Source organism: Cottoperca gobio, chromosome 21, assembly GCF_900634415.1.
Source record: "Cottoperca gobio chromosome 21, fCotGob3.1, whole genome shotgun sequence".
NCBI lineage: Eukaryota > Metazoa > Chordata > Actinopteri > Perciformes > Bovichtidae > Cottoperca > Cottoperca gobio.
In genome coordinates, this window is record NC_041375.1 from 22437038 (window position 1) to 22460639 (window position 23602).

General features: G+C 41.7%; 1 protein-coding gene across 2 annotated transcripts; it reads left to right on the forward strand.

Moving 5' to 3' along the window:
- The first annotated feature begins 7319 nt into the window (after positions 1 to 7319).
- tent5c (terminal nucleotidyltransferase 5C) lies at positions 7320 to 13757 on the forward strand. Of its 2 annotated transcripts, none has more exons than XM_029458882.1 (2): positions 7320 to 7452; positions 8371 to 13757. In XM_029458882.1, exon 2 carries the CDS (start codon positions 8393 to 8395, stop codon positions 9542 to 9544), a length of 1152 nt encoding a protein of 383 aa, XP_029314742.1. In that variant the 5' UTR covers positions 7320 to 7452; positions 8371 to 8392; the 3' UTR covers positions 9545 to 13757. The 2 variants fall into 2 exon arrangements, with proteins under 2 accessions (XP_029314742.1, XP_029314743.1); XM_029458883.1 differs by lacking the exon at positions 7320 to 7452 and adding an exon at positions 7511 to 8189.
- The last annotated feature ends 9845 nt before the right edge of the window (positions 13758 to 23602 follow it).

The following is a 23602-nucleotide window of genomic DNA, read 5'->3' on the forward strand; positions in this document are numbered from 1 at the left end:
TGTGTGAAACACGACACAAAGCTTACGCTGTAGCCGTGTAGCGTCTCTGCACGACATCTAGCGATTACATCACGACCACAACAATCAAGATGGCCGACGATTGTCACAGGAAAACACCCACCACAGCGTTTCCACCAGTCACAGGACATTTCTTGAACTAACCACAGCTGATAGATGTCACCAATATTTCCTCTCTGCTAATTCTCTTCTCTTCATCCCCTGAATGAGAGCTGTGACACAGTGATGTACGCAGAACATTAATAACTCAAGCTGTGGTTTTACTTTTACAGACATGTTTGCAATCATGCCTCGGTATTTTTTCCATTCCTCGTGTCATTTCAACACATGTTCGCTCCGTGAGGCTGATTTCCAGACGATTGAGCCCGCTGAACCAGAGCTGCTTGTTTATAAAATCCCTCATACTTTTGTTTTATTTGGCCCGACAGCAGCTCACAGGGAATCAATTCAGTGTGTTTGGACCAAGAGGGGACAGAGGTTGAAGTAACCCTGAAGCCCACTGAAACTACTTTGTGAGGTGCGGAGTCTTCTTCTGCATCGCCTCTGGTTGCCGTCACCTGTGGCTGAAAGCGGTAACTGATGTAGGAGTAACTGGACTGTATTCATGTCGATCATTTCTAATTTTAGCGGCCACTCAAAGCGCGTTCACTACAGAAGTCTGATACACTGGTGGCCGAGGCTTCCATACAATCAGTAGCGATAAACATTTGGCAGCATCTTGCCCCCGCAGCGACCGGGGGTCGAACCACCGACCTTCCGATCAGTGGACGACCACTAATTGAAAAGTAATCTTCCTGTCAGTAAGCGAGGACGTAATTGTGCATCTTGGATTTAAATCCAAACTACTTACTAGTTGTTAGCGGGTTTTAATTCTATCGTGTGTTCTCGACACAGACCGGACAGTATGCACAACACTGTGATGGAAACTATTCTCCCACAATGCATTGCACAAAGGAAATGAAGGAGCTTCTCACAGCTGAAAGCAGAAATCTTGAAAAACAAAGAAATATTTTGAACACAACATTCAAAGTCGGCCGCTCTTCCCCGGCGGAACGCTAACCCCGTTCCCTCTCGTTGATTCGTCCGCTTGCTGTTTCGCGTCGCTATATTTGCGGGTCTGTCCACCATTTTCGTAACTTCTTCTTGAATGCGTGCTCACGATCCGTCACCTGGTTGTTTTTATAGAGGTTGAAGTCCAGAAATGTCCCAAACAAAGCAAACACAAGGAACTGCAGGCTGCAGGGTCTCTGCAGATACAGAAACAATGGTGGCAGCCCTGGTGTTGAACTCACAACCACCAGACCACCATCAGGCCACCATCAGACCACCACCAGACCACTAGACCACCATCAGGCCACCATCAGGCCACCATCAGACCACCATCAGACCACTAGACCACCATCAGACCACCAGACCACCAGACCACTAGACCACCATCAGGCCACCATCAGACCACCATCAGACCACTAGACCACCATCAGACCACCAGACCACCACAGTCCTGTATGTTAGATTTGTAAAGCGTCCCTTACTTTGTCACATTTAAATGTTTCCAGACACAAAGTATTTAAAAGAGCTTTCCTGAAGTGGAAGTAGTTAAATCACTGTCATGTCGTATACGTGAAGCCACACACTGCTCGTCTCGTGTCCCACATTCGTCTCCAAGGTGCTCCAACTACATCTTTGTTTTGGCTTCGATGAAATCAAACATGAAACATGTTGAATCTGGAGCAGCTCAGAACAAGGCTGTTGCTGAAGTTAAAAGAGTTAAAGCAGCGACTCTGTCACTTCCTCATCTCCCTCTCGTGTCTCTTTCTCTCAGAGTGGGAGGTGGGCCTCCACTGTGGGCTCGAAACATCTTCAGGGGGGCTCAGTGAGTGGAAGTATAAGAAATATCACATTATATGTCAAAAGAAGATCTTATAGAATTATAAATAAGCCTAAATGTGTGTCATTTGGTTAAAGAGACATACTTAAGCAGACCATAATATATTTGGGAAGTGATTCTGCAGGGCAACATAAATCACTGGACAGGAGGAAAGGGGGGGGGGGACTTTCTCTTTTTAACTGCTAGCTAGAGCCTAGTAAAAGTGCACCTGACAGACACAGTCATGGAGCAGGATTTGACCTTCAGATGAGGTTCAATAATGATGAGTAATGATGAGCATATGGTGGGGGTTGGCGGGGGGGGGGAGTAATGTGTCCTCCGACAAACCAACAACTAAATGATGTCAGAGGAAGAGCAGAGCTTTTAACTGTCCGCCTGAGTCGTTCTGAAAAAGATTAGCACATGTTTTCAAAAGCAGACGTAGTGGAACCTTTAATGGCACTTGTGCGTGTGTGTGTGGGTGTGTGTGGGTGTGTGTGTTTGCTTACATGGATACAATAAGCGCCTCCAGGAACATGCAAATCAAAATCTGTTTGTGTGTCTCAGTGTGTGTTTAATGTGTTAATGGCTTACCCATCCGTGGCCTGGACACACTGAGTCACTCCTCAGATGGCACGGCGCCTAAGAAAAGCAGGTGGCAGAACTCCAGCTGCACAACAGACCAACACACACACACACACACACACACACACACACAGACACAGACATGTGGTTCAGGTAGATTGAGCCATGTACTCTGCAGTTCATCCCTAAACAAGAGCATCATGATCACACTCTTTGTCACCTCAGAGATATGTTATTCAGTGTGTCTGCATGTGCCACGGGGAGCAGTTCCATACATACTGGATGTTTTCACAGCAGGAAGCAGATGGCTTGGCACAAACAGCAACAAATTACAACACCTCATTCACAGTTGTTCTGTCAACAGAAATCTCCAACGCAAACACATCTTGTTGCATCACGGAGGTCCAGTGGACACTTGTTGTGTACTTTAAGTGAGGAAAACATCGATGTGTGTGTTTTAGTGTAAGACACTTGGCACCAAACACTCGTTGTGTCACGCTTGGTGTTCGTGATGTGCAAAGAACAAGGCGCACTAAGTGTTTCGATTCTCGCCACGTAACTCGTGCAAAAAAACATCTCAGGATGATCGGGAATTGTGCGCTACGACTTTTCTCAGTAATTCCTCGAGAAGAAAACTCCACATACTCAACAATAGGAAGCCTTTCTGCTTCGCCATACTTTAACGTGGAAAGGTGATTAAAAGGTTAAACGTATCACCAGACGTGTAAAATGGATGGCTTCCATCTGCCCTGTGGAGACTTTTAGCGTCTCTGAGCTGATTGTTTTGGTTCAGTCCCACCGCTCTCATCAGCGTAACGTACAGCAGCAGCAGATAACCGTTTCAAATAAACTCTTAAAAACTGACACGCTTTGTATGTGTCCTGTGCGCTACTAGACAAAGTTAACACATAGCCTGTGAACAGAGTGGATCATTTAGCATTTAGAGTGAATATTGGACTCACATTCATCACCATGGGGCCAAAAGCATGACTCCAACTGAATGCCAATGTTGCTTTGTGTCGCCTGGATGTGTAAATAAGCCGCTGTGTGCTAACACGTTAGCCATATACACTTTATAAGGATAATTTTGTGTTTGCAGCTGGTTGCAATGCCGCCAAAAATGAAATTACTGCCGGATTATGTCCAGACAATCCTTGGAATCACTGAAATTCCGTATAAAGTCTCCACAAGTATAGCAATACCAATTAATTTGCATAGTTCTAGCAAACTAAACAGAATCCCAATGACTGTTGCAGGCCAGTCTGGGTTTTGGGTCCAAGATAAATGTCCTGTGGAGAGAGGAAGCTGCACTTTTACTGGATATCCAGCCGTGATGCTTTTCTTCACTACATACAGTGAGCGGGTAATAACTCATTTATTGCTGTTCTCTCTACTAGTTGTAGATGAATGTCTCTTCAGAAACACATAATGAACTGTCTGTAACTGCCAACACTCATTTCTGTGTCGGAGACCAGCGTCCATCCCCCTGGATTGAACCTCCAGTTGCATCTCAGTTTGTTCTGATGAAGTTTTAATATGTCTGCCTCCACGCCAACCCAGAGACACGATGTTACCATGTTTATCTACATCATCAACAGACCTCACTGTGAACGACTTTCTACTGAATCATCGTGACTCGATGCTCTGTGCATTATCCACGGTAACTTGGACAGTGTTTCTAAGAGGACACACACGGCCAAAAGAAATCCCATTCAGCTCCATTGTTTGGGGTCAGAGGCAGATGTTTCAGAGAACGGTATGCTTTGTACCTGCAGGACATGCATGCAGAGGGAAGGAAAACATATGTTTAGTTGACTTTAGTGTGAACGACTCTTGCTTCAAGCTGTGAACACATACGTTGGGATGTGGCAACAGCAAAAAGTCATATTTTCTAAACATCTGTTGCTTAAGAGAGTTAGCAGCTGACAGTTTATGCAAGAATAGAGAGGCGTTGTTGTTGCACAAGAAATATTTCCTCAAAATAAGACTTAGAATTATACATTTTGCCGTGAATTAGAAGTTAAAACACAATTTGTTGCAGATAACAATGAGCAACAACCTTCTGCCGCACAGCTTCTCTCGTATCTGTGCCATCTCATCATGTAGGAAAGAAATAACTTCTTGCACCTACAGGGCGATTATGGACACGTGCAAACATTTTGTTAGTATTCTTTTCCTTCTACTTCCTTGTGTAAGCCATTCAAATAATAACTTGTATTATTATGACTCTAAATCCATATATCCTGCGCCACAGAAACACAGTGATAAAAGCAGATTGTGCCACCGCTGGTGTACTTAGAGAGCAGAAAGGTTACACTGATTGGGTAATACGGTAATTACAGTTGTGTTTATGTAAAGAAAGTCTTAATTCTTAGTAAACCCCCCTGTCCTCATCAGCTGACACTTTCTGCATGAACACTTCTTCATAAATGTCCTTGTTTCTACATCAGTTCGTCTCGATGACAGAATGAGAGTTTTTTTGTCCCTTCTGTACATTTCTGTTTAATATCGGTTATAAAGAAAGTATGATGCAGACACACAGAGGGAGGGAATCCCCTCTCTGGTCTATACTATCAGATCTGCTGCTGACTCACTGACACGGATGTACCACTCATTACCCTAGGGGCTCCCCCCAACACACACACACACACACACACACACACACACACACACTCACACATCCGTACTGCTGACATGGTTTAAGCTCCAATCAGGGGTTTCATCTCATCATCTCTCGTTTTCCCACCAGCGAGGCTGCAGAGAAAGGGACGAATCTCTTTAGCAAGAAACTGCATCTTGAGTCAGTTCCCTGTGTGTGTGTGTGTGTGTGTGTGTGTGTGTGTGTGTGTGTGTGTGTGTGTGTGTGTGTGTGCGTGTGCGTGTGTGTGTGTTTCCTCAATATTCTTCAGCGTTTTCAGACGAAGAACTGAAGCTGTTATCTCTGCTCTCTTCAAAGCCACCAGACTCCATTGAAAAAAACAGTCATTTTACTTTTACGGGTGTTGCTGGTCGATCAGTAGTTAGTAAACACCGAAGTTACATAATAACAATAACTAACCAATCGAGGCAGCAAAAGATCAGCGACTTTGGATAAGTAACTCATACAACCCCGTTTAAAACAATCGGAATTATCCCTTTAAGCTGTTTGACTATTGTCAACCATCAAATGTTCTGTTTCAAAATAAAATTGACCTTTACAAGGCAACAAGTTGTTATTGTGTGTGTGTGTGTGTGTGTGTGTGTGTGTGTGTGTGTGTGTGTGTGTGTGTGTGTGTGTGTGTGTGTGTGTGTGTGTGTGTGTGTGTGTGTGTGTGTGTGTGTGTGTGTGCGCGCGCGCAACAGAAAGAGATTTACAGCACAGGAATGTTTTTATGTGTTCTCTAGAAATGACTTCTATAGAAATCTAAGGGAGGACACCCCCTGCTGTGTTATTGACCTTCACCCAGAATATCTGCCTGAAATGTTTTCTGTGCAGTGGGAAGGCCCGTCAGGTCTCTTGCTTCTTCTGCTATTAAACACGACATACCACAACATTTCTGCAGCGCTAACTCCATGCAAAGGACTCTGCATTATACACTGAACAGCTGTTAAAGTTGGCACACTATTGTTCGATGGCAACTTAAACAGGAGGTTCAGATATGTGTTGATAAATTCAGACATATAATAAGTATGAATTTAAATGTTCTGGTGCCCTGTGCCCTGGTTTGTTCTACATGACTGAGATCACACGTATTCCTTTTATTTGAACTATTTTCTACCAAGAAGTAAAATAAAACAACTGTGTTGTATTTTATTGAAAGGTGTTTCTAATATTTTTTCCTTATTTATCTTAATTGGTCTTTGGTATTGACACTTTGTCGGCCGTTTGAGGGCCTGGTGGTAAACTTGTGATATTTATTTATTTATTATATTTTTATTGTTCACTAATGTTCATGTGGTAATTATTTTCAATCTTTATTTATAAAATATATGTCATGACATGTGGACTCAACATAATGGTACAGAGAAAACATAAGCTTAAATAAATGAATAGAAAGGTTTTATTAAATAAATAACACATAATTATTAAAGAAAATATTTGGGATGAATAAACTTCAATAATATAAAATTATAATAAGAAGAAAACATATGTTACTCCTCTTTAAGAAGTGTTCACCACACAGTTTGACAGTTGTATTATTTAGTGTATATACATTTTTATTATTATATTATATTATATTATATAAATTCATATAACAATCCAGGTAAATTTGGGGTAACTTTTTTTAGGCTATTTTGCATTTATGTATTTTTAAATAAAAAGTCAATATATTTACAATTAATTCAATGTTATATCTATCTCGGGTAAATTTGTAATTATTTTTGCCTTTAAAAATGTTTTAATTTATACATATTTGTACCATTTTGGTGAAACAAAAAAGTAGAGTATAATTTAACAAGATAATTGTAAAGTTAAATAAACTAGTATAATCTGAAATGAGCATTAATATTAACAAATAACAGATTGCTGCTGATTTTCAACTGAAACGTCAGCCTGGAGACGGTCCACGTTACTTGGCAACGCAAAAACCTCGTCAGCCAATCAGGTGCTTCGCTCGGCGCATTGACACAATCTAACGCGACGATTTCACGCTCTATGTGATCTGCTGGTTATGAAAGTTTGGTAAATATACAACATTTGTGTTTTATTTTAGCCATAATACGCTAATCATTGTTAATATTGTACTTTTAAATTGTTAGTCCACGCTATGTAGACAAGAGGGGACTGTGTCATGTCACGGCGGTGCATCTGTTTCAGTGGGTCGTGCTTCGGCTTTATAAAAAAGGCGTGTCTTAAAGCAGAGCGGTTCAAATACTGACTTTTCAGCAGCGTTGCATGTGTTTCTCTCGCGGGCAGTGGATTATGAGGAGGTGTCTGCACGAACTCCAAGTTAACATCTTCTTTTTCCGACTTTGAATTAACAGAGGACGCTTTTGAAAATGTATGTACCGCTTTCATTGCTCATTTAATATGTTTTTTTGTCAAGTGAAGTCGGGTTCTTACATCCTTACGTTAGGGAGGTAATGTTAAATTAGACATTAGAAATTAAAAGTTTACCCATGCCTTGCCATGATTTAAAAAAAACAAAAAAAAAACGTGACATCAGTTGGGATAGTTAACGTAAGACGTACAATTCGTTTTTCTTGATTGTCGTAGTGCGTATTTTAACGTGACTTTGTGAATTTACGGAGGGATTCGTCGCCATATGGCTTCATATTGAGTCAAACGTAACGGTATCTAGTTCTCGTAATGGCAACGCAAGTTAGCGTTTTGTTTAAAAGCCAAGTCATGTTTAAAATGTTGTGTTAGCACGGTAGCAGCGTGAAGTTAGCGGTTAACGTAAAACTCATACGCTGCATTCGTCACGGGTAAATTGATCAGCTGGAACAACTCATTACTGGCCATGTTTAGACGTAACCGTAATGTTTTATTTCATTTAGTTTACTGGCTTTAGTGTAACGTTACTTTAAGCTAGCTTGGTGTTTGTCTCTCAGCTGTTCTGGAATAAAAGCCAGGCTCGCGCTGTGAGCTGTTCTAGAAGCCTCACGGGCTCTGTCCTTTACTGTGTGTGTAACGGAGAGCGAGCAGGTTGTCTCGTGCTCGCATTCTGCTGTGCTAGTGCTGAATGGGTCATGATGCTGCTACTGTATCGTGAGGTATTTTAACACGTGCAAGCCGGTAGTTCTACTTTTTATTACATTTATTCATTGTGATTTTATTGATAACGTTTATTAACATTTATTTTCATTATTTATTCAATTTATATTTTAAATTAAATGTGTTTTTTGTTTGTACATTTTGCTTGGTTTGTATCTTTGGAAGCCATAATTAACTTCTGTTTTCTCTCCTGCCATTTCAGTTCATCTGAATTTTGTGAGAAGATGGATAACAAAGAAGAATCAAAGAGTTGTTCCGTCAGTGTGCTGACCTGGGACCAGGTGAGCCGGCTGAATGAAGTTCTGTCAGAGGTTGTGCCTGTCCACGGACGGGGAAACTTCCCTACCTTAGAAGTGCGGCTGAAAGACATTGTGGCCCGGGTTCGCGCCCGTCTGGAGCTGAGGGGCATCAGAGTAAAGGACGTACGGCTCAATGGCTCCACGGCCAGCCACGTACTGGTGCAGGATATTGGCTGGAGCTACAAGGATCTGGACGTCATCTTCAGGGTGGACCTGCCACACGAGGCAGAGTTCAAGCTTATCAAGGACGTGGTGCTGGGTACCCTGCTGGACTTTCTGCCCGAGGGCGTGAACAAAAAGAAAATTACACCCATGACTCTCAAAGAGGCTTACGTGCAGAAGCTGGTGAAGGTCAACACAGAGCAGGACCGCTGGAGCCTCATCTCCCTCTCCAACAACAATGGCCGCAATGTGGAGCTGAAGTTTGTGGACTCGATACGCCGGCAGTTTGAGTTCAGTGTGGACTCCTTTCAGATTGTGCTGGATTCCATGCTTGCCTACTACGAGCTGGCACAGACGCCCATGTCACAGGCCTTTCACCCTACTGTGAGTGGGGAGAGCGTATATGGGGACTTCAGCATGGCACTGAGCCACCTGCGGAACAAGCTCATCGACACCAAGCGGCCCGAGGAGATCCGAGGTGGCGGCCTGCTGAAATACTGCAATCTGCTGGTGCGGGACTTCCGCCCTGCCAGCGAGGAGGAGTTCAAGGCCCTGGAGCGCTACATGTGTTCCCGCTTCTTCATTGACTTCCCTGACATTGGTGAGCAGCAGCGCAAGGTGGAGGCCTACCTCCAGAGCCACTTCATAGGCGAGGAGAAGAGCAAGTACGATTACCTCATGATCCTGCGGCGAGTGGTCAACGAGAGTACGGTGTGCCTCATGGGCCATGAGCGGCGGCAGACCCTCCACCTCATCTCGCTGATGGCCTTCCGAGTTCTGGCGGAGCAGAACGCTATCCCCGATGCGTCCTGCGTCACCTGCTATTATCAGCCAGCGCCTTATGTCCGAGACCACAACTTCAGCAACTACTATGTGGCTAACCAGAACATTCCAACATGGCTGCCATGTAACTGACAAATAAAGTGGAAGGACGTAAAGGAGGGCACCGCTGCTGCTGCTGCTGCTTTGGAGACGAGGGAATGAAAAAAAAACTGAAAAAAAAAATATTGAGGCAATAAATACAATGTTCCTCTCAAGGCACAATTATATTTAAGTGGACAGGTGTTTTGCTTTGTTTTTTTTGGAATCCTTTCTCATTCCTCATCTACAGAGTTGTCTCTAGGTCATTGAATAGAAAGTTATATTTTTAAGTGTTTAGACTTTCTTTTCACATCATATTTGGTTGTTTCCCTGTTTATCAGAGTTGTGTTTTGTGCCTTAACCTCAAGGTTTACCCCCCAATAATTTAAGTATGGGCTATTTCTTTGAAGAAAGGGAAGAAAATGTTATAGCCTTAAATTTTGTTTTTCGTGTGTGTGTGTGTGTGTGTGTGTGTGTGTGTGTGTGTGTGTGTGTGTGTGTGTGTGTGTGTGTGTGTGTGTGTGTGTGTGTGTGTGTGTATATATAGAAAAAATTACAAATGTGAAAAGGTAGAAAAAAATGTTAAAAAATTGTATTATTGGGGAAAGGCTAATATAATAGGTGACACCCCCCCCCCACCACCCCAAAAAAAAAGCCAAGCACCAGAAATATGTTTAGTTCACTGGGGAGGGATAAAAGGTGATGCACCAATAACTTTGTTCACATCCGAAATGAAGGGGAAGCGAGCGGAGTCCATTTATTTTAAATTGATTTTGTCATGTAAATATCTCGCAGACATTTCTGGTCTCCTAAATATGCCAGCAGTGTCTGTGATTTGTAAACGAATGCAGTAGAAAATGTGTGTATTTTTATTTTCCACTGTGAATTTCAGTGTAGGACGCGCTCCCCTCCTCCCCCTTTATCCAGTTTACTCAGCCCTGTACTTTACAGTCGAGACCGGCTTTGAGCGGAAATCTGCAGAGAGACCGTTTAGGCCTCAGACGGGCTCCTGTGTGTCTGAGGAGTTTATGTTCCTCTGTGTTTTTAAGTCACTTCCAAAGCCTCACCAGTGACCTCCAGATGTCACAGTCCCCTGGCTATTATGGGAAGCTCTTTGACAGGAGAGGGTGAGAGCATGCGGTCAGTCTCATTGCCTGGAGCGAGAGCTGGCTGGGCGTCCTGGAGTGACAGGCTGACTGGCTGTCCCTTCCCTTAAAAGGAACAGCACATGGTGGGCACATGGTGGGCACGCAGTGTCGTCCCTCACAACCATTGCAGGCTCGACAGCAGCTCTGAAACGGGATCCTCCTCTGACGCAGCTCAGCGACTGGCTCTCAAACTACAGGCAGTCTATAATTATCTTTTTTTCCTGGGGGAGATATCTTCGGTGTGCGAGCAGCAGCCGCCCTGCCCCCTTGCATGTGTATGCGTGTGGCTCATTAGTCACTTCCTGTCCTCTCTTAACTGCTGCCTGCCTTTTTAACCGCGCAGTGTTTGAACCCCTTTTGTGGTCATGGGAGTGCAACTGGTATGTTGAGAGAAACGTCCGAAAGAAGAGTGGCATCCCAGACGTGCGGACTTGGATTCTGATGAATCCTGAAAGCTACAACTGACCTGAGCCTCAAGACCCCCTCCCCGAAATATGACGGAGGTGCCTCCTCAAACCTATGAATTACTATTTCTAGCCATGCCTATTATTAGCGGTTAATTTCGAACACTTGCAGTGTGGCATTACTAGCAGATGGCTTTCGAGTGCGACTTTAACCAGTCATCTCTCGTCTTCCCTTTCCTGACATTATTGCATCCAGGTTTGAGAGGAGAAAAGTTGCTCTTAAACTTCTTATGCAAGTGACAACTGTCTCGAGGCCCCTCAGTTCCTCAGAAGCTCTAGCTCACTCCGGCTCACTGCCTCGCTGCTGCTGCTCGTATTCAGAGATAACCAGGGCGTCTCTTATCTGGCTGGCCCACAACTCCTGACTGGTTAGAAAAATTGTTAGAGTACGGTCAGCTTGTCCTCTTCTGCAGGTCACACCCCGGGTCAGGGCATGTTCTGCTGGCTCAGCTGCTGAACTTTGGTATGGGAACTGCCATAGTGTTTTCTTTTCTTAACAAGTGAGGTGCAACACACTATCTCGCTCTGGACTAAAGTTACAACCAGCAACTGAAACTCTGAAGTGCCTTTTTGGAGAGTGATTTAGCTTTTTAACAGGTTTTTTAATGGTGATCAGGAGGAACATTATTTTCAGCCCCTTCAAACCATGTGAAATATGGATGATACAAGACTGTCATCGTAGTTTATGGGAGAATACATCTATTTCTGCTTGGGGAGCAAAATAATTTTGGTTTAAGTGTTTTGTTTTTGTCTTTTTAATTTGAGTCCCAAACACACTTTTCCTTGAAACCCACCCGTCTAGTCATTCCTGTCAGTCTTTCTGTCTTTTGCTAGTTTGGGCCTGGTTGTCACTGGCAGCCATGTTGACCTCAGTCTTGCATGAATGCTTTTTTGGAAATTCAACTTTTGATTTCTTTCTGATTTTCTAAACGGACATTATATATTAACACTCTTAATTTAAGGGACTGCCTAGCAATTGTAGCTCCACCTGCTCTGAAGCAACCCGGCTAAATTTGTTTTGCCCACAGTTTTGTCCCTATCCAAACCAAAGCAATACCTGAAGTGCACTGACGAGCCATACTTTGGCACAGTAGATGGAGGTCGCCCAGCAGAGACCCCATACTAACGGAAGCACTTTAAAGAGGCCTTGTTTTACTCCAAACCCAGCCACCTGAGAGGAATGTAAATAAGCTAATGTGGTCAATTGCTGGAGGGAGTTGAGCTGGTTCTCAGGGACATAATGTGTTTTTTGAGGACTTTGTTTGGTCCCTTTTTTTGTTGTTGGGAGGGTGAGTTGGTTTAATCTGCCCTTGACATTGAGAACTACCCTCCTAACACTTAATTTTGTGTCTTTGCTTCTCTCTGTATTAATTGTAACCAAACTAACCGGTTCTTATTGGAGTATATCGTGCCTGACGGTGGAGGTAGCCAGCAGACTGCAGCCTGGCGGCAGCGTTGGGTTTTGCTCTGAAACCTTATCACTCAGTGGGTAGTCTCCTCTTAGTTTAGTGCTAACGGCTGCATTCATCACCACACTCTTAACCCTAACATGATCTTTTTCCTTGTTTGAAAGCCACGTGGCAAAACATTGATTCTGTGCTGCAAAAAAAAAAAATTGCAGAACGAAACCTCTTAACATTCCCCAGTTTGTTTTTCCTCTGAGTGATGATTCATTCATACACCAGCGAGTAATGCTGCTGCTCACAGTTGCAGGTTGAAGTCTGTTTGAGCGGGGTGAGGAGTACAAGTCAAAGAAAATGCAACAAACGGAAGAACTTGCATTTTCTAGACCGTGAACGCAGCCTGGAATGTAAAAACTCTGCGTTTTTATTTTGTGTCCTTCATGTGTTTACGTTTCTGTTTCTGATGACTGAAAATGTGTGCCTGTTAATGAAAGCTTTACCTTCCCCCTCTCGACGTGTGGGGTGCAGCAGGGCTCACGCTAAATCACTTCCTTCATCAGGGTGTATGTATGTCAATGTATGAACTTTTTGTGAAGGACTATGTGAAGAAAAACAAAAAAAAAGAGGATGAAATGTATTTTGCCTTTTTTATTTTCTGCTGTAAACTACGTATTGATCCCACTGCTGCTCTCACTCCCCTCAGCTTTGGTTGTCCCACTTGTTTGGGCCTTTGTTTATTAGTACAGTGTGTTCTTTTTAAAATTTATGACACCTGTCGATGTATTGCTGGGGGGGGGGCAGAGCAAGCTGTGGATTACATGTGTAGTGGTTATGCTCGTCTAAAGTGCAAGTCTTACACCATAAGAATGCGATGGAGGCTCTTACACTTTCTATATGAAGAGTTGGGAATTTTCTTTGCAGCAGATTTGTGTTTACGTTGATGCTTGGAGGTGTGTGTGTGTGCGCCTGCCTGCATGTGTGTATGAAGGATGGCTGGTGCTATACAAGAAAAGGTGGGGAAAAATCTGAAATTTGTCGCACTATATATATATATTTTTGAAATAGTTTAATGCAAAAAGAGCTTTTGTCAGCTTCGTGATTGTGACGATGAGTTTGATGGTTACAACCATTATACTATTTCATTTTTCAGGACTTTAACCTCACTTGAGTTTTTCCTTTTGAATGGAAATGTACATTACATCAGGAAAATGTGTTTGAAGAGGAAATAATGAATAAAGAGTATTAAATGCAATAACTGCTTCGGCTGCTTCTGTTGACGGACGTCGAGCCGTGTCTTACGGATTTATCTCTAACCAGCATTTCAAAGGATTTAAGTGTCAGTGCGGTTTAAACAAGAACACATCTTCCAACATTTAACTTCCAGACATGTCAAACTAAAATGCTGTAGAGGTGTGCATGATATTCAACTTGTTATGAGTTTATAAATATACCTGATTGTCCTCCATGTTCATATCATACTATATGTAATCTCTGGGCACATGTCTCTACTGGTTTCTCCTCAAATATAATAGAAGTGTGGTAAGAGAAGAAACACTTCAAAATGTAAGTTGCGTGTAAAAAAGGAATAACCCTCAGTAGATACTGTACATTAATGCTTCAGGGAAATGTCTCCGACATAACTGAGACATTTACTTAATTGCTTTACTGCAGTTAGAAGGAATATTTAATCTTTGAATGCACTCACAGAAAGTGCTACTAATGCATTTCTGATGGCTTTAGATTTTTACGGGCATCCTGGTGATGACTTTAACCAGAGATGTTTTCCAGCGAGGAGATCGGTCATCTCAGAACTTTCAATCATGTTCTTGCTGATCTGTGTTCAGTGGAAAACACACACACACACACACTCTCGGTCTTACTCTGCCAGAGCTTTTTATTGGGTAATAAAACCCTGGGCATTGCTTTTTGTGAAGTACTTCCAAAGCATTTAAGCCTATATGGCCCTTCAGGCTCACCGTACATGTACACCCACACACACTCTGCTGCAGAGCCTCTGCTTCTCACTCATAGACAAAAGGACTTTTTAGTTGCAATTTATTCCTTTTGCTTTCTGCTCATCCTCCTCCGATGCAGCCTCGTTATCATGTCATTTTCGTCTCAGATCGGAAGCCCCCCCCCCCCCCTTCTCCAGCTCGGAGTCACTCGCTGCCATTCATAAAACACTTTGACTTATCTGCAGGGAATGACTCACGAATGACGCAGTAATGTCCCCTGACCTCACCAACCTCTTTTTCCATTTGACTCTGTCCACGAGCTGATGCTTTCTTTACAGAGCGCATTAACCTTATCCATGTCGCACTTTATTCCTCCTCCTCCTCCTCGCCACTGTGGTTTGTGGTTTCATATGAATAAAGGTGCAACAAGCATAGATCATTGGCATTATCTTCCATCCTCTAGACGAGAGGCGGGAAAAGATGAGATAATCCTTTATTAGTCCAACAATGGGGACATTTGCATAGAGCTGAAAGAGAGCAGGGACCCCCTACAGAAATCTAAAACCCTATTACACTGGGTCTACAATAACGTGTCCTCTTCAAGCACACCTTTCATACTAAGCTATGAGCTATTCAAATGAACAATATGTAGCTGGAGCTTACTCGTTCACCCTTATGGATAGGTGCCGCGTCGTTTAGCTGTCTTTAAATAATCTCACAAACACATTCATTGTTTTTACTATCGGTCTAAGATCGGCAAAAACCTCCCGACAGCCTGTCGTACTTATCGAAGCAGCTCTGACCTACACGGATGGTCAGCAGCTGGATTGTTCGGCAAAATGTTTTTTAGTTGACAGTTTCTCACATCCAGGACCCTCCTTGTGTGTGATGGTAGGTGTCATATTCATATGCATTTAATTCATAGTCTGTGTTCATTCTAGTGAGACATTTACAGCCACTGCTGAGTTATCATATTATATAAATCTACTGTGAGGTTGTCGAGAGACCAAACTGCTCTTCTTATCCCTATAAATAAATAAATAAATAACCACACAGCAGTTTGTGCATAAAGTTTATTCTCACTTGTCCACGACGCATTTCCTTTAATTGAGCTGTCACCTTTTCTCAGCCACAGTTCCTGAGCGGAAACACAGTGAAGTGATAACTGGGCTTTCAGCTCCTCTACAAAACCACACACACACACACACACACACACACACGCACACACACAAACCCCTCCAGCAGTGTTCAGCCGGGTCAAACAATGCATGATTTCTGGAAAAATACTGATACAAGTATGCAGGGGGGAGAGAGAGACAATGGACCGTTAACACAGAGCAGAGAGCGGGGCGGGGGGGGGGGGGTCACATACCTGCCACTGGTCTCTAATAGCAGCTGAATCTGTTGTATTCTTGATTACAACAAGTGTTTAGAAGAGCTTAACGTAAAGGATCGGTCACATTAGTAATGTTTATCTGTATCCATGTAGATGGTTTTGGTTTTTATTGTTACAATTGTGTTTTTAATTCTGCTTAACGGATTTAAATCGGGGACTTTTTGACTTGTTTGATTCCCAAGTTGAACATAAATATTGTTACATAATACGGCCTCACAAACAGCTCGTTTATTCTACATTTCCTGAGTGCATGTGCGCAGCTTGACCCTGCAGCTAGAGAACTTAAATATTTGATTAACATGTAACTTTATTGACAACATTGCTCTGCAAAGTCCAACACAATGTGTGTATCTTGCAGATCATGGCAATGACTTAACTATCTGTCTGTGGAGCAGCAACATTTACAGAGAGGGATTTACTTTAACGCCCACTGCTGTTTGCCTGTGTGGGGCAGAATCAAGTTACCGTCAGGAGTCAATACCAGAACTGATTGTGTTATTATAACTGTGATGCTCTCGTGAACACTTGATCACCACATTGGTGTTTAAAAAACCTTCTACAGCTGATGCAGGACTTTGTTGCCACCAGTTAAATGACTCATATTTGCTAATTAATGTTGAAAACGTGCTTTTGTCTCCTCTCTGTTCCTTCCTGCTTGCAGTGTGTGGTCCTCGGGGGTCAGGGCGGATTAATTAGCACTTGGCTGCATTAAAGGCTGCTACAGTACAGTAGATCCAGAGGAAACCTCATCAGCATCCATGCGAACAATCCAAGAGTAATGAGCTGTGGCACCGATAGCATCTGTGTTCTGGGTTGAGCATTTTTGCTGATTATGTGCTGTGTGTGTGTTTTATTCGTGAGTTGGTGGATCACAGTGCAGATGGAGGAGCATGTTGACAAACCTGCCTACTCATGTCTGGTTCTCTTGGTGTCCTCGTCACTGAACCGAGGCTGCTTCTGCACGTGTTGACGCCTTGCAGAGTACATTTACAGAAGTACAGTTTTGAGGTACTTGCGCTTTACTTGAATTTTTCCATTGTGACTAGTAAGCAGCGATTAAATGATGATGGGACAGTGAGTGTAAATGTACGAGCAGCTTTAACTGTTGATTAGTTCATTTGTTATAGTTCTCTTTGGCTCCCAGGTCACCTGTAACCTTTATATCATGTCCTGTTGTTTCGCTCCTCTGAGCTTTATTTCGAGTTAATTCAGATTTAATTTACCATATGTCTTTTAATTCTTGCTTATAATTATGTGATGTGACTATGCACGATATTTCCAGTGCGCCTGACGTGCCCCCACGCTGAAACACATATTCAAAACACCTTTTAAAGTTTGGAGGTCTGCACTGTGTTGCTGTCAAAGAGCCCTGCTCTCCTTCTGCTCTGTTCTGCTGCCGCTGTGAACATTTCCAGCAGCAGCTGCTGCTTGCTTTGATCAGCCTCACGACTCCACCACACCAGCACCCACCTGCAGACTCCAGAGGTGTCTGAGTTCCTCTGCATGATAAGTGTTTGAGGGTCAGAGGGTCAAAGCCCAGAAGACAAATGTTAACTTTATTGCTGTGTGTTTTTCTTTGTAAATTAACTGTTCATTTCAAGAATACGGTTTTAGCTAGGGGAGATTTAGAGCGGCCGATTCTAGTCCAGTGTTCAAAAAATGTATTTCAAGCCCCACTTTTACGCTAAAAAGGTTTTTGAGTGTTTCATCACTTTGAAATTGCACTTATCACAATCTGTCACATGTCTCATCTGCTGCGTAGAGAAGAGCTTCAAATCCCCTCAAACTGAAACTCTCAGATATGTAAAGTGCTCTCGTCTGCCCAGCGGGGGAGAACGGACCAGCTGTGCTGCTTAGATGAGTGTGCAGTTTACTGACATAACCTTATCAAATATATAGTGATGGAGGTTAAACACTTTTAATAAAACAAATGTCTGATGCCACTGCTTGCATGAAAAGACTTTACCTTTAGATTTAATTAGAATTTGGGCTGTCAGGGTTACATGTTTTCACTAAATGATTATCTAGGCCAAAATAATTCACGTTTACAACAATATTATTGCAATATCTATAGACATTTTTGGAAATAATAATTCTAATAATATCTATAATAATAATAATAATGATAATAATAATAATAATAATGATAATATCTATAATAATAATAATAATAATGATAATATCTATAATAATAATAATGATAATATCTATAATAATAATGATAATATCTATAATAATAATAATAAAATATATAATACTAATAATGATAATAATATCTATAATAATAATAATAATGATAATAATATCAATAATAATAATAATAATAATGATAATATCTATAATAATAATAATGATGATAATAATAATAATAATGATAATAATATCTATAATAATGATAATAATAATAATGATAATAATAATATCTATAATAATGATAATAATGATAATAATAATAATAATAATGATAATAATAATATCTATAATAATAATAATAATGATAATAATATCTATAATAATAATAATAATGATAATATCTATAATAATAATAATATCTATAATAATAATGCTATCAGTTAAATTTATCTCTAACTTTTTTTATTCTACATTTTGTCTTTTTTCTTGTCAAATGAAGACCAATGAAGCGTTGGGTGAGGAAGGCAAAGCGAGAATGAAAAGAGACGCTGGTTATTTACATATTACTATATGTGTAATATTAACATATCAGTTTTCATTTTGTTTTTTAAATATCACAGTTATCGTCAAAACCGATATATCCAGACACTCCTAATTAGAATAATAAAAAACATAGAATAAACGTATCTTTGTCTTGTTCTTCATTTACTCAACTTACGTTTAAACTACGTGGCCAAAAGTACAGAGACACTCAAATATTACTATTGTTGAGTGTTCTCATTCTGAAGTCATTGGCACTGACATGCTGCTAGAACAGCCTCCATCTTTGTGAGAGGGAGAAAAGATCTTCCACAAACTGTCACCACAAAGTTGGAAGCACAGTATGTGGAAAAAACAATAACAATGAGTAGTTCAAGATGAGCTTGTGGCAAGTTCACTCTCCTAAAATCCCTTTTACTCTAGTTTAATCAGAATGTAACACGTTATAATCTGTGTTACATGACGACACTAAGATCCCGTCATAAACGCACAAGGGTTTAGAAGCTACTCCCTCGCAGCCTGAAGGTCCATGAGACTCACTAAACTTGCTCTCCGTGTGCTGACTCTCTGGACTTTGACCTGCGAAGGAAACAAATAAACATTACAAAAAATAAAGTGTGAGAAGTTGAGCAGCTCGTGTAAACTGTCCACGCTTCTCAGGAATCAAGCAAGCTGCGCAAACATCAACAGACACTTCCCCGCACCGTGCAGAGCCCCAGAGGAGAGGAGTGCTCATATATAGAAGGACAAGGTCCCCGAGAAACAGGTGTGGAGGGTGGTGTGTGGAGGGTGGTGTGTGGAGGGCGAGAGGGTGGGGACCGACCTGTGGCTGAAACAGAAAGAACAGAGAGAGAGAGGATTCAACATGTTTTCATGTTCCCTTCTACGCACCGGTGGCTTGTTTCCCAGAAAGACTTTAGCACACATACACCACCTTCTGCACATCAATCTATGTAAAACCTCCACCCACAGCCCGACAGATCCTGCGCCAAGCGTGATTGGATAGGCATGCCTGCATGTCTGTCTCCAGAGGACTCGCGTATCTTCCCACCAGATTTATGTGACATAACATATGTGCGCTTTGCATCGTGCATATTCCCAGCATCCGTCCGACTGAGTCTGTGAACATTTGCTGACCTGAGAGATTGTTTCTGTACTTTTACTGTACTCTGACATGCTGTTCCCATTATATTCATCTCAGATGGATCCCTCCTCGTTGCAGGGTGTCTGATCTGCTTCCAGGCGAGTAAAGAAAATGTTGCGCTCTGTCAAACAGCACGTCTCTCACACCGTGTCTGGACTGCAGAGTGAAGAACAGAGGTCAGATAAGGTAATGCCTTTAAACTATCAGGCTGTGTAATCTACATCACCAGCACAGACAGATTGCTTTTAAACAAACCTCGTTCAACTTCAATAAATGACATTTATTGTAAAAGTAAAACCGCACAGGACAAAATGTTTATACCATCAGTCGTAAAGTGGGATCACAGTGAAGACTGTTGCATCTCCAATGATGGAAGAAGCACACTAATGCGTTTCTTAAGTAAAAGTGCCGATACAACAATGTAGAAATCCTCCATTAAGTCCTGCGTTCAAAACTCTACTGAAGTAAAAGTAAGCAAAGTGAACATGATATATCAAAAGTACTGAGTACTGATTCTGCAGTGAAATGTCCTCTGTGACATAATATGACTTTATTAGATTGTTAACACTGATGCACAGCACACAACACCGGTCCAAACTAAGGCCTGGGCCCCTCCAAAGGGTCGCACGGTTAACCTGAGGGGCTAAAAGATTAAAACATTTACGTAATTCCTGCTTTTTTTTGTAAAACATTGGATCATTTCACCTCTTTCAGACTCAAATGGTTGAAATGTGAGAAGTTTAGCTGAGAAATCTCTCTTTAAAAGCTCAGCTAACAACTAATAGACATCTGGAAAAACTTTGATAATCACAAGTTTAATCTTGTGGGATGTATTTTATAAATCTATTGCACTTCTATTATGTTGCCCTCTGACATGTATTGGAGCATAAAATGGAATAAAAGTGCCTCAGAATTGTACTGTATGTTCCACCGCTGGGGATGAATTTGTTTCCTCTTGTTAGTATTGTACGGTTGCATCTGCCAAGTTCAGCTTCAAGAGCAGACAGGAAATATGAAACTGATTTAAAGTTTCTGTGGGAGTTCAACTGCTTATAACACTGAACTCAAAAATGAACTGTGAGAATAAACATGCTTCTCTGTTTGTGAGTTTATTTTCACCTCACACACACACACACACACACACACACACACACACACACACACACACACACACACATACACAGACACACAGACACACACACACTCTCACACTCTCACACTCACACACTTCTTTTCTCTTTTCTCAACCGTCACAATCGTCGCTTTGGAAATTCCAAAATAAATGAGAAAGAAACGTAACTAAACTAAATATGCTGTGTGTGTGTGTGTGTGTGTGTGTGTGTGTGTGTGTGTGTGTGTGTGTGTGTAAACTAACTGTATTACATCCTCCATCTCACCACATTGTTCATAATTCTAAAGTTAATTTGCTTAATATGTTTGAGGGCTTGTACTGCCACGTTTCAGCAGAGGAAGTTGAAATGGGAGCAGGTGGAGGTTCAGTTTACTTTCTCACATACGACGTGTTGCTGCCGTCACACCGGTGACCTTTCGGCTGAGGACAGCCACCGAGGCAAAATGCACTTCAGAAAATATAAATGTACTAAAACTCTTTACTTAAGTGAAATAAAAGTTTCACATCGTCATTTTTATTTATTTATGTATGATATATATATATATATATATATATATATTCTTATTTCTAGTATTATTATTTTTGTTAAGGGTATTTATTTAATTGCCTGGTTTACTAAATAATGTTTGTTAACTGTATCGCTGTTTTTAGGGGGGGGGGGGTGAGGGTAAAAGGGGGGCTGGGGGGGGGTTACATTTGTAAATGTCTTGTTGTGTTGGAATATCAATATATTTGTCCTTACATTAAGTCGTATCAGACGTCGTGTTATCCTGACTTTCAGTCCCTAACATGGGTCAAGCTCCAACAACCCTGGATCCTACATTTCCCATAATGCACCTGGATAGTTTCTTACTTTAAAGGTTCCATGAGTAAGATATGCCACAATTTAAATGTAAACCATTAAACTAACATTATCAACAGAATGTGAAGAGGTAACAGGTTGTGTCAAAGACGTCCATGTGTTGTGCTGCAGAGATATCTACTAACATTAGCATGCTAACAGCTAGCGCTCCGTCCAGTCTTGCAATACCACTTGTTCCTCTAGAGGTGATAGTGAGTCACTGTAGCTCCAGTCTGCCTTCAGTACAGAGAGAAGAAGAACAGCTGCCTCATGTTCCGTGTCGGTTTTATAGTTTGTTTATTGGATTACATTAACAGAAACGGGAAATCCATCGCTGCCCCGGGGAACGGCGTAGCTTCAGTTAGCAGTTAGCAGTTAGCTCACCGCGAAGCTGCAGACTCCTTGTTGTCATCAATGCTCAACCCAGAACGCAGATGCTATCGGTGCCACAGCTCATTACTCTTGGATTGTTCACATGGATGCTGATGAGGTTTCCTCTGGATCTACTGTACTGTAGCAGCCTTTAATGCCGCCAAGTGCTCTGTGGAAGTGCTCTGACCCCCGAGGACCGCACACTGCAAGCAGGAAGGAACAGAGAGGAGACAAAAGCATGTTTTCAACATTAATATGAGTCATTTAACTGGTGGCAACAAAGTCCTGCATCAGCTGTAGAAGGTTTTTTAAACACCATTGTGGTGAAATTTCCCGCACGGCTTCTGCTTATCACGAGAGCATCACAGTTATAATAACACAATCAGTTCTAGTATTGACTCCTGACGGTAACTTGATTCTGCCCCACACAGGCAAACAGCAGTGGGCGTTAAAGTAAATCCCTCTCTGTAAATGTTGCTGCTCCACAGACAGATAGCTAAGTCAAGTTGATCTTTGAGATACACAAGAATTTTGTGTTGGACTTTGCAGAGCAATGTTGTCAATAAAGTTACATTTCAATAAAATATTTAAGTTCTCTAGCTGCAGGTCAAGCTGCACACACACACACACACACACACACACACACACACACACACACACACACACACACACACACACACACACACACACACACAGGCCCTGTTTGTGAGGCCCTGGTGTCCCGTTAGCTTTATGTAACAATATTTATATGTAACTTCAGTAGTAAAAACTCAGGTCTTTCAAATGTGGTGGAAATAGCTGACTACTTTACTCATATCTGTACTTAAGTACACATTTGAGGTACTTGTACTTTACTTGAGTATTTCTATGTTATGCTACTTCATACTCCACTACACACCAAGCCTTTTTGGCATGAAAACAGTACTTTCACTTCAGTACAGGATCTGAGTACTTCCTCCACCGTTGTTCAAAATACTCTTCAGTTTGCTTTACGCACACTTTCTGTCAAACATTTGGAGTCTCAAGCTTCACATGGTTATTGCTTTCAAACTTTAATGAACTTAGTTACATTCCTCCGCTGAATGATTGCGTGTTGCTGCCATCATGGTGTCCAGAACCTTTTTTATCTTCCCTGATTGATCCCAGCACGTCTACAGGAAGTTGGAATTGGTAGTTTGTTGTATGCATGAGTTCCTGACTCCCTATGACAAGAACAATTATTAACATCCAGCGTTTCTGTGATTGTTACTTTGGAAAAGCTGTTGACCCTGCCTAAAATATTTATTCAAAGTTGTTTAAATATTCCAGATATAACTGAAGCGTCACATTTCTTACAAACACACATTGACAGACTGCACATGCCGTTTCTTATAGTCAGTACAAAAGCTTATCTGCTCTGTTGATACTGTTTCAGACACAACATGCTGGAGTGTCCGGAGTGTGTTTGCACATTAACACATTAACACATTAACACTTTAACACATTAACACTTTAACACATCTCTCTATGTGATCAGTGCTGGAGGAAGTACTCACAGAATCAGAAATACTAAAGTAAAATAAATATATATAAATATAGGGAAGT

Coding starts and splice junctions, on each gene's coding strand:
- tent5c (XM_029458882.1), top strand. CDS start 8,393: ATGGATAACAAAGAAGAATCAAAGAGTTGTTCCGTCAGTGTGCTGACC.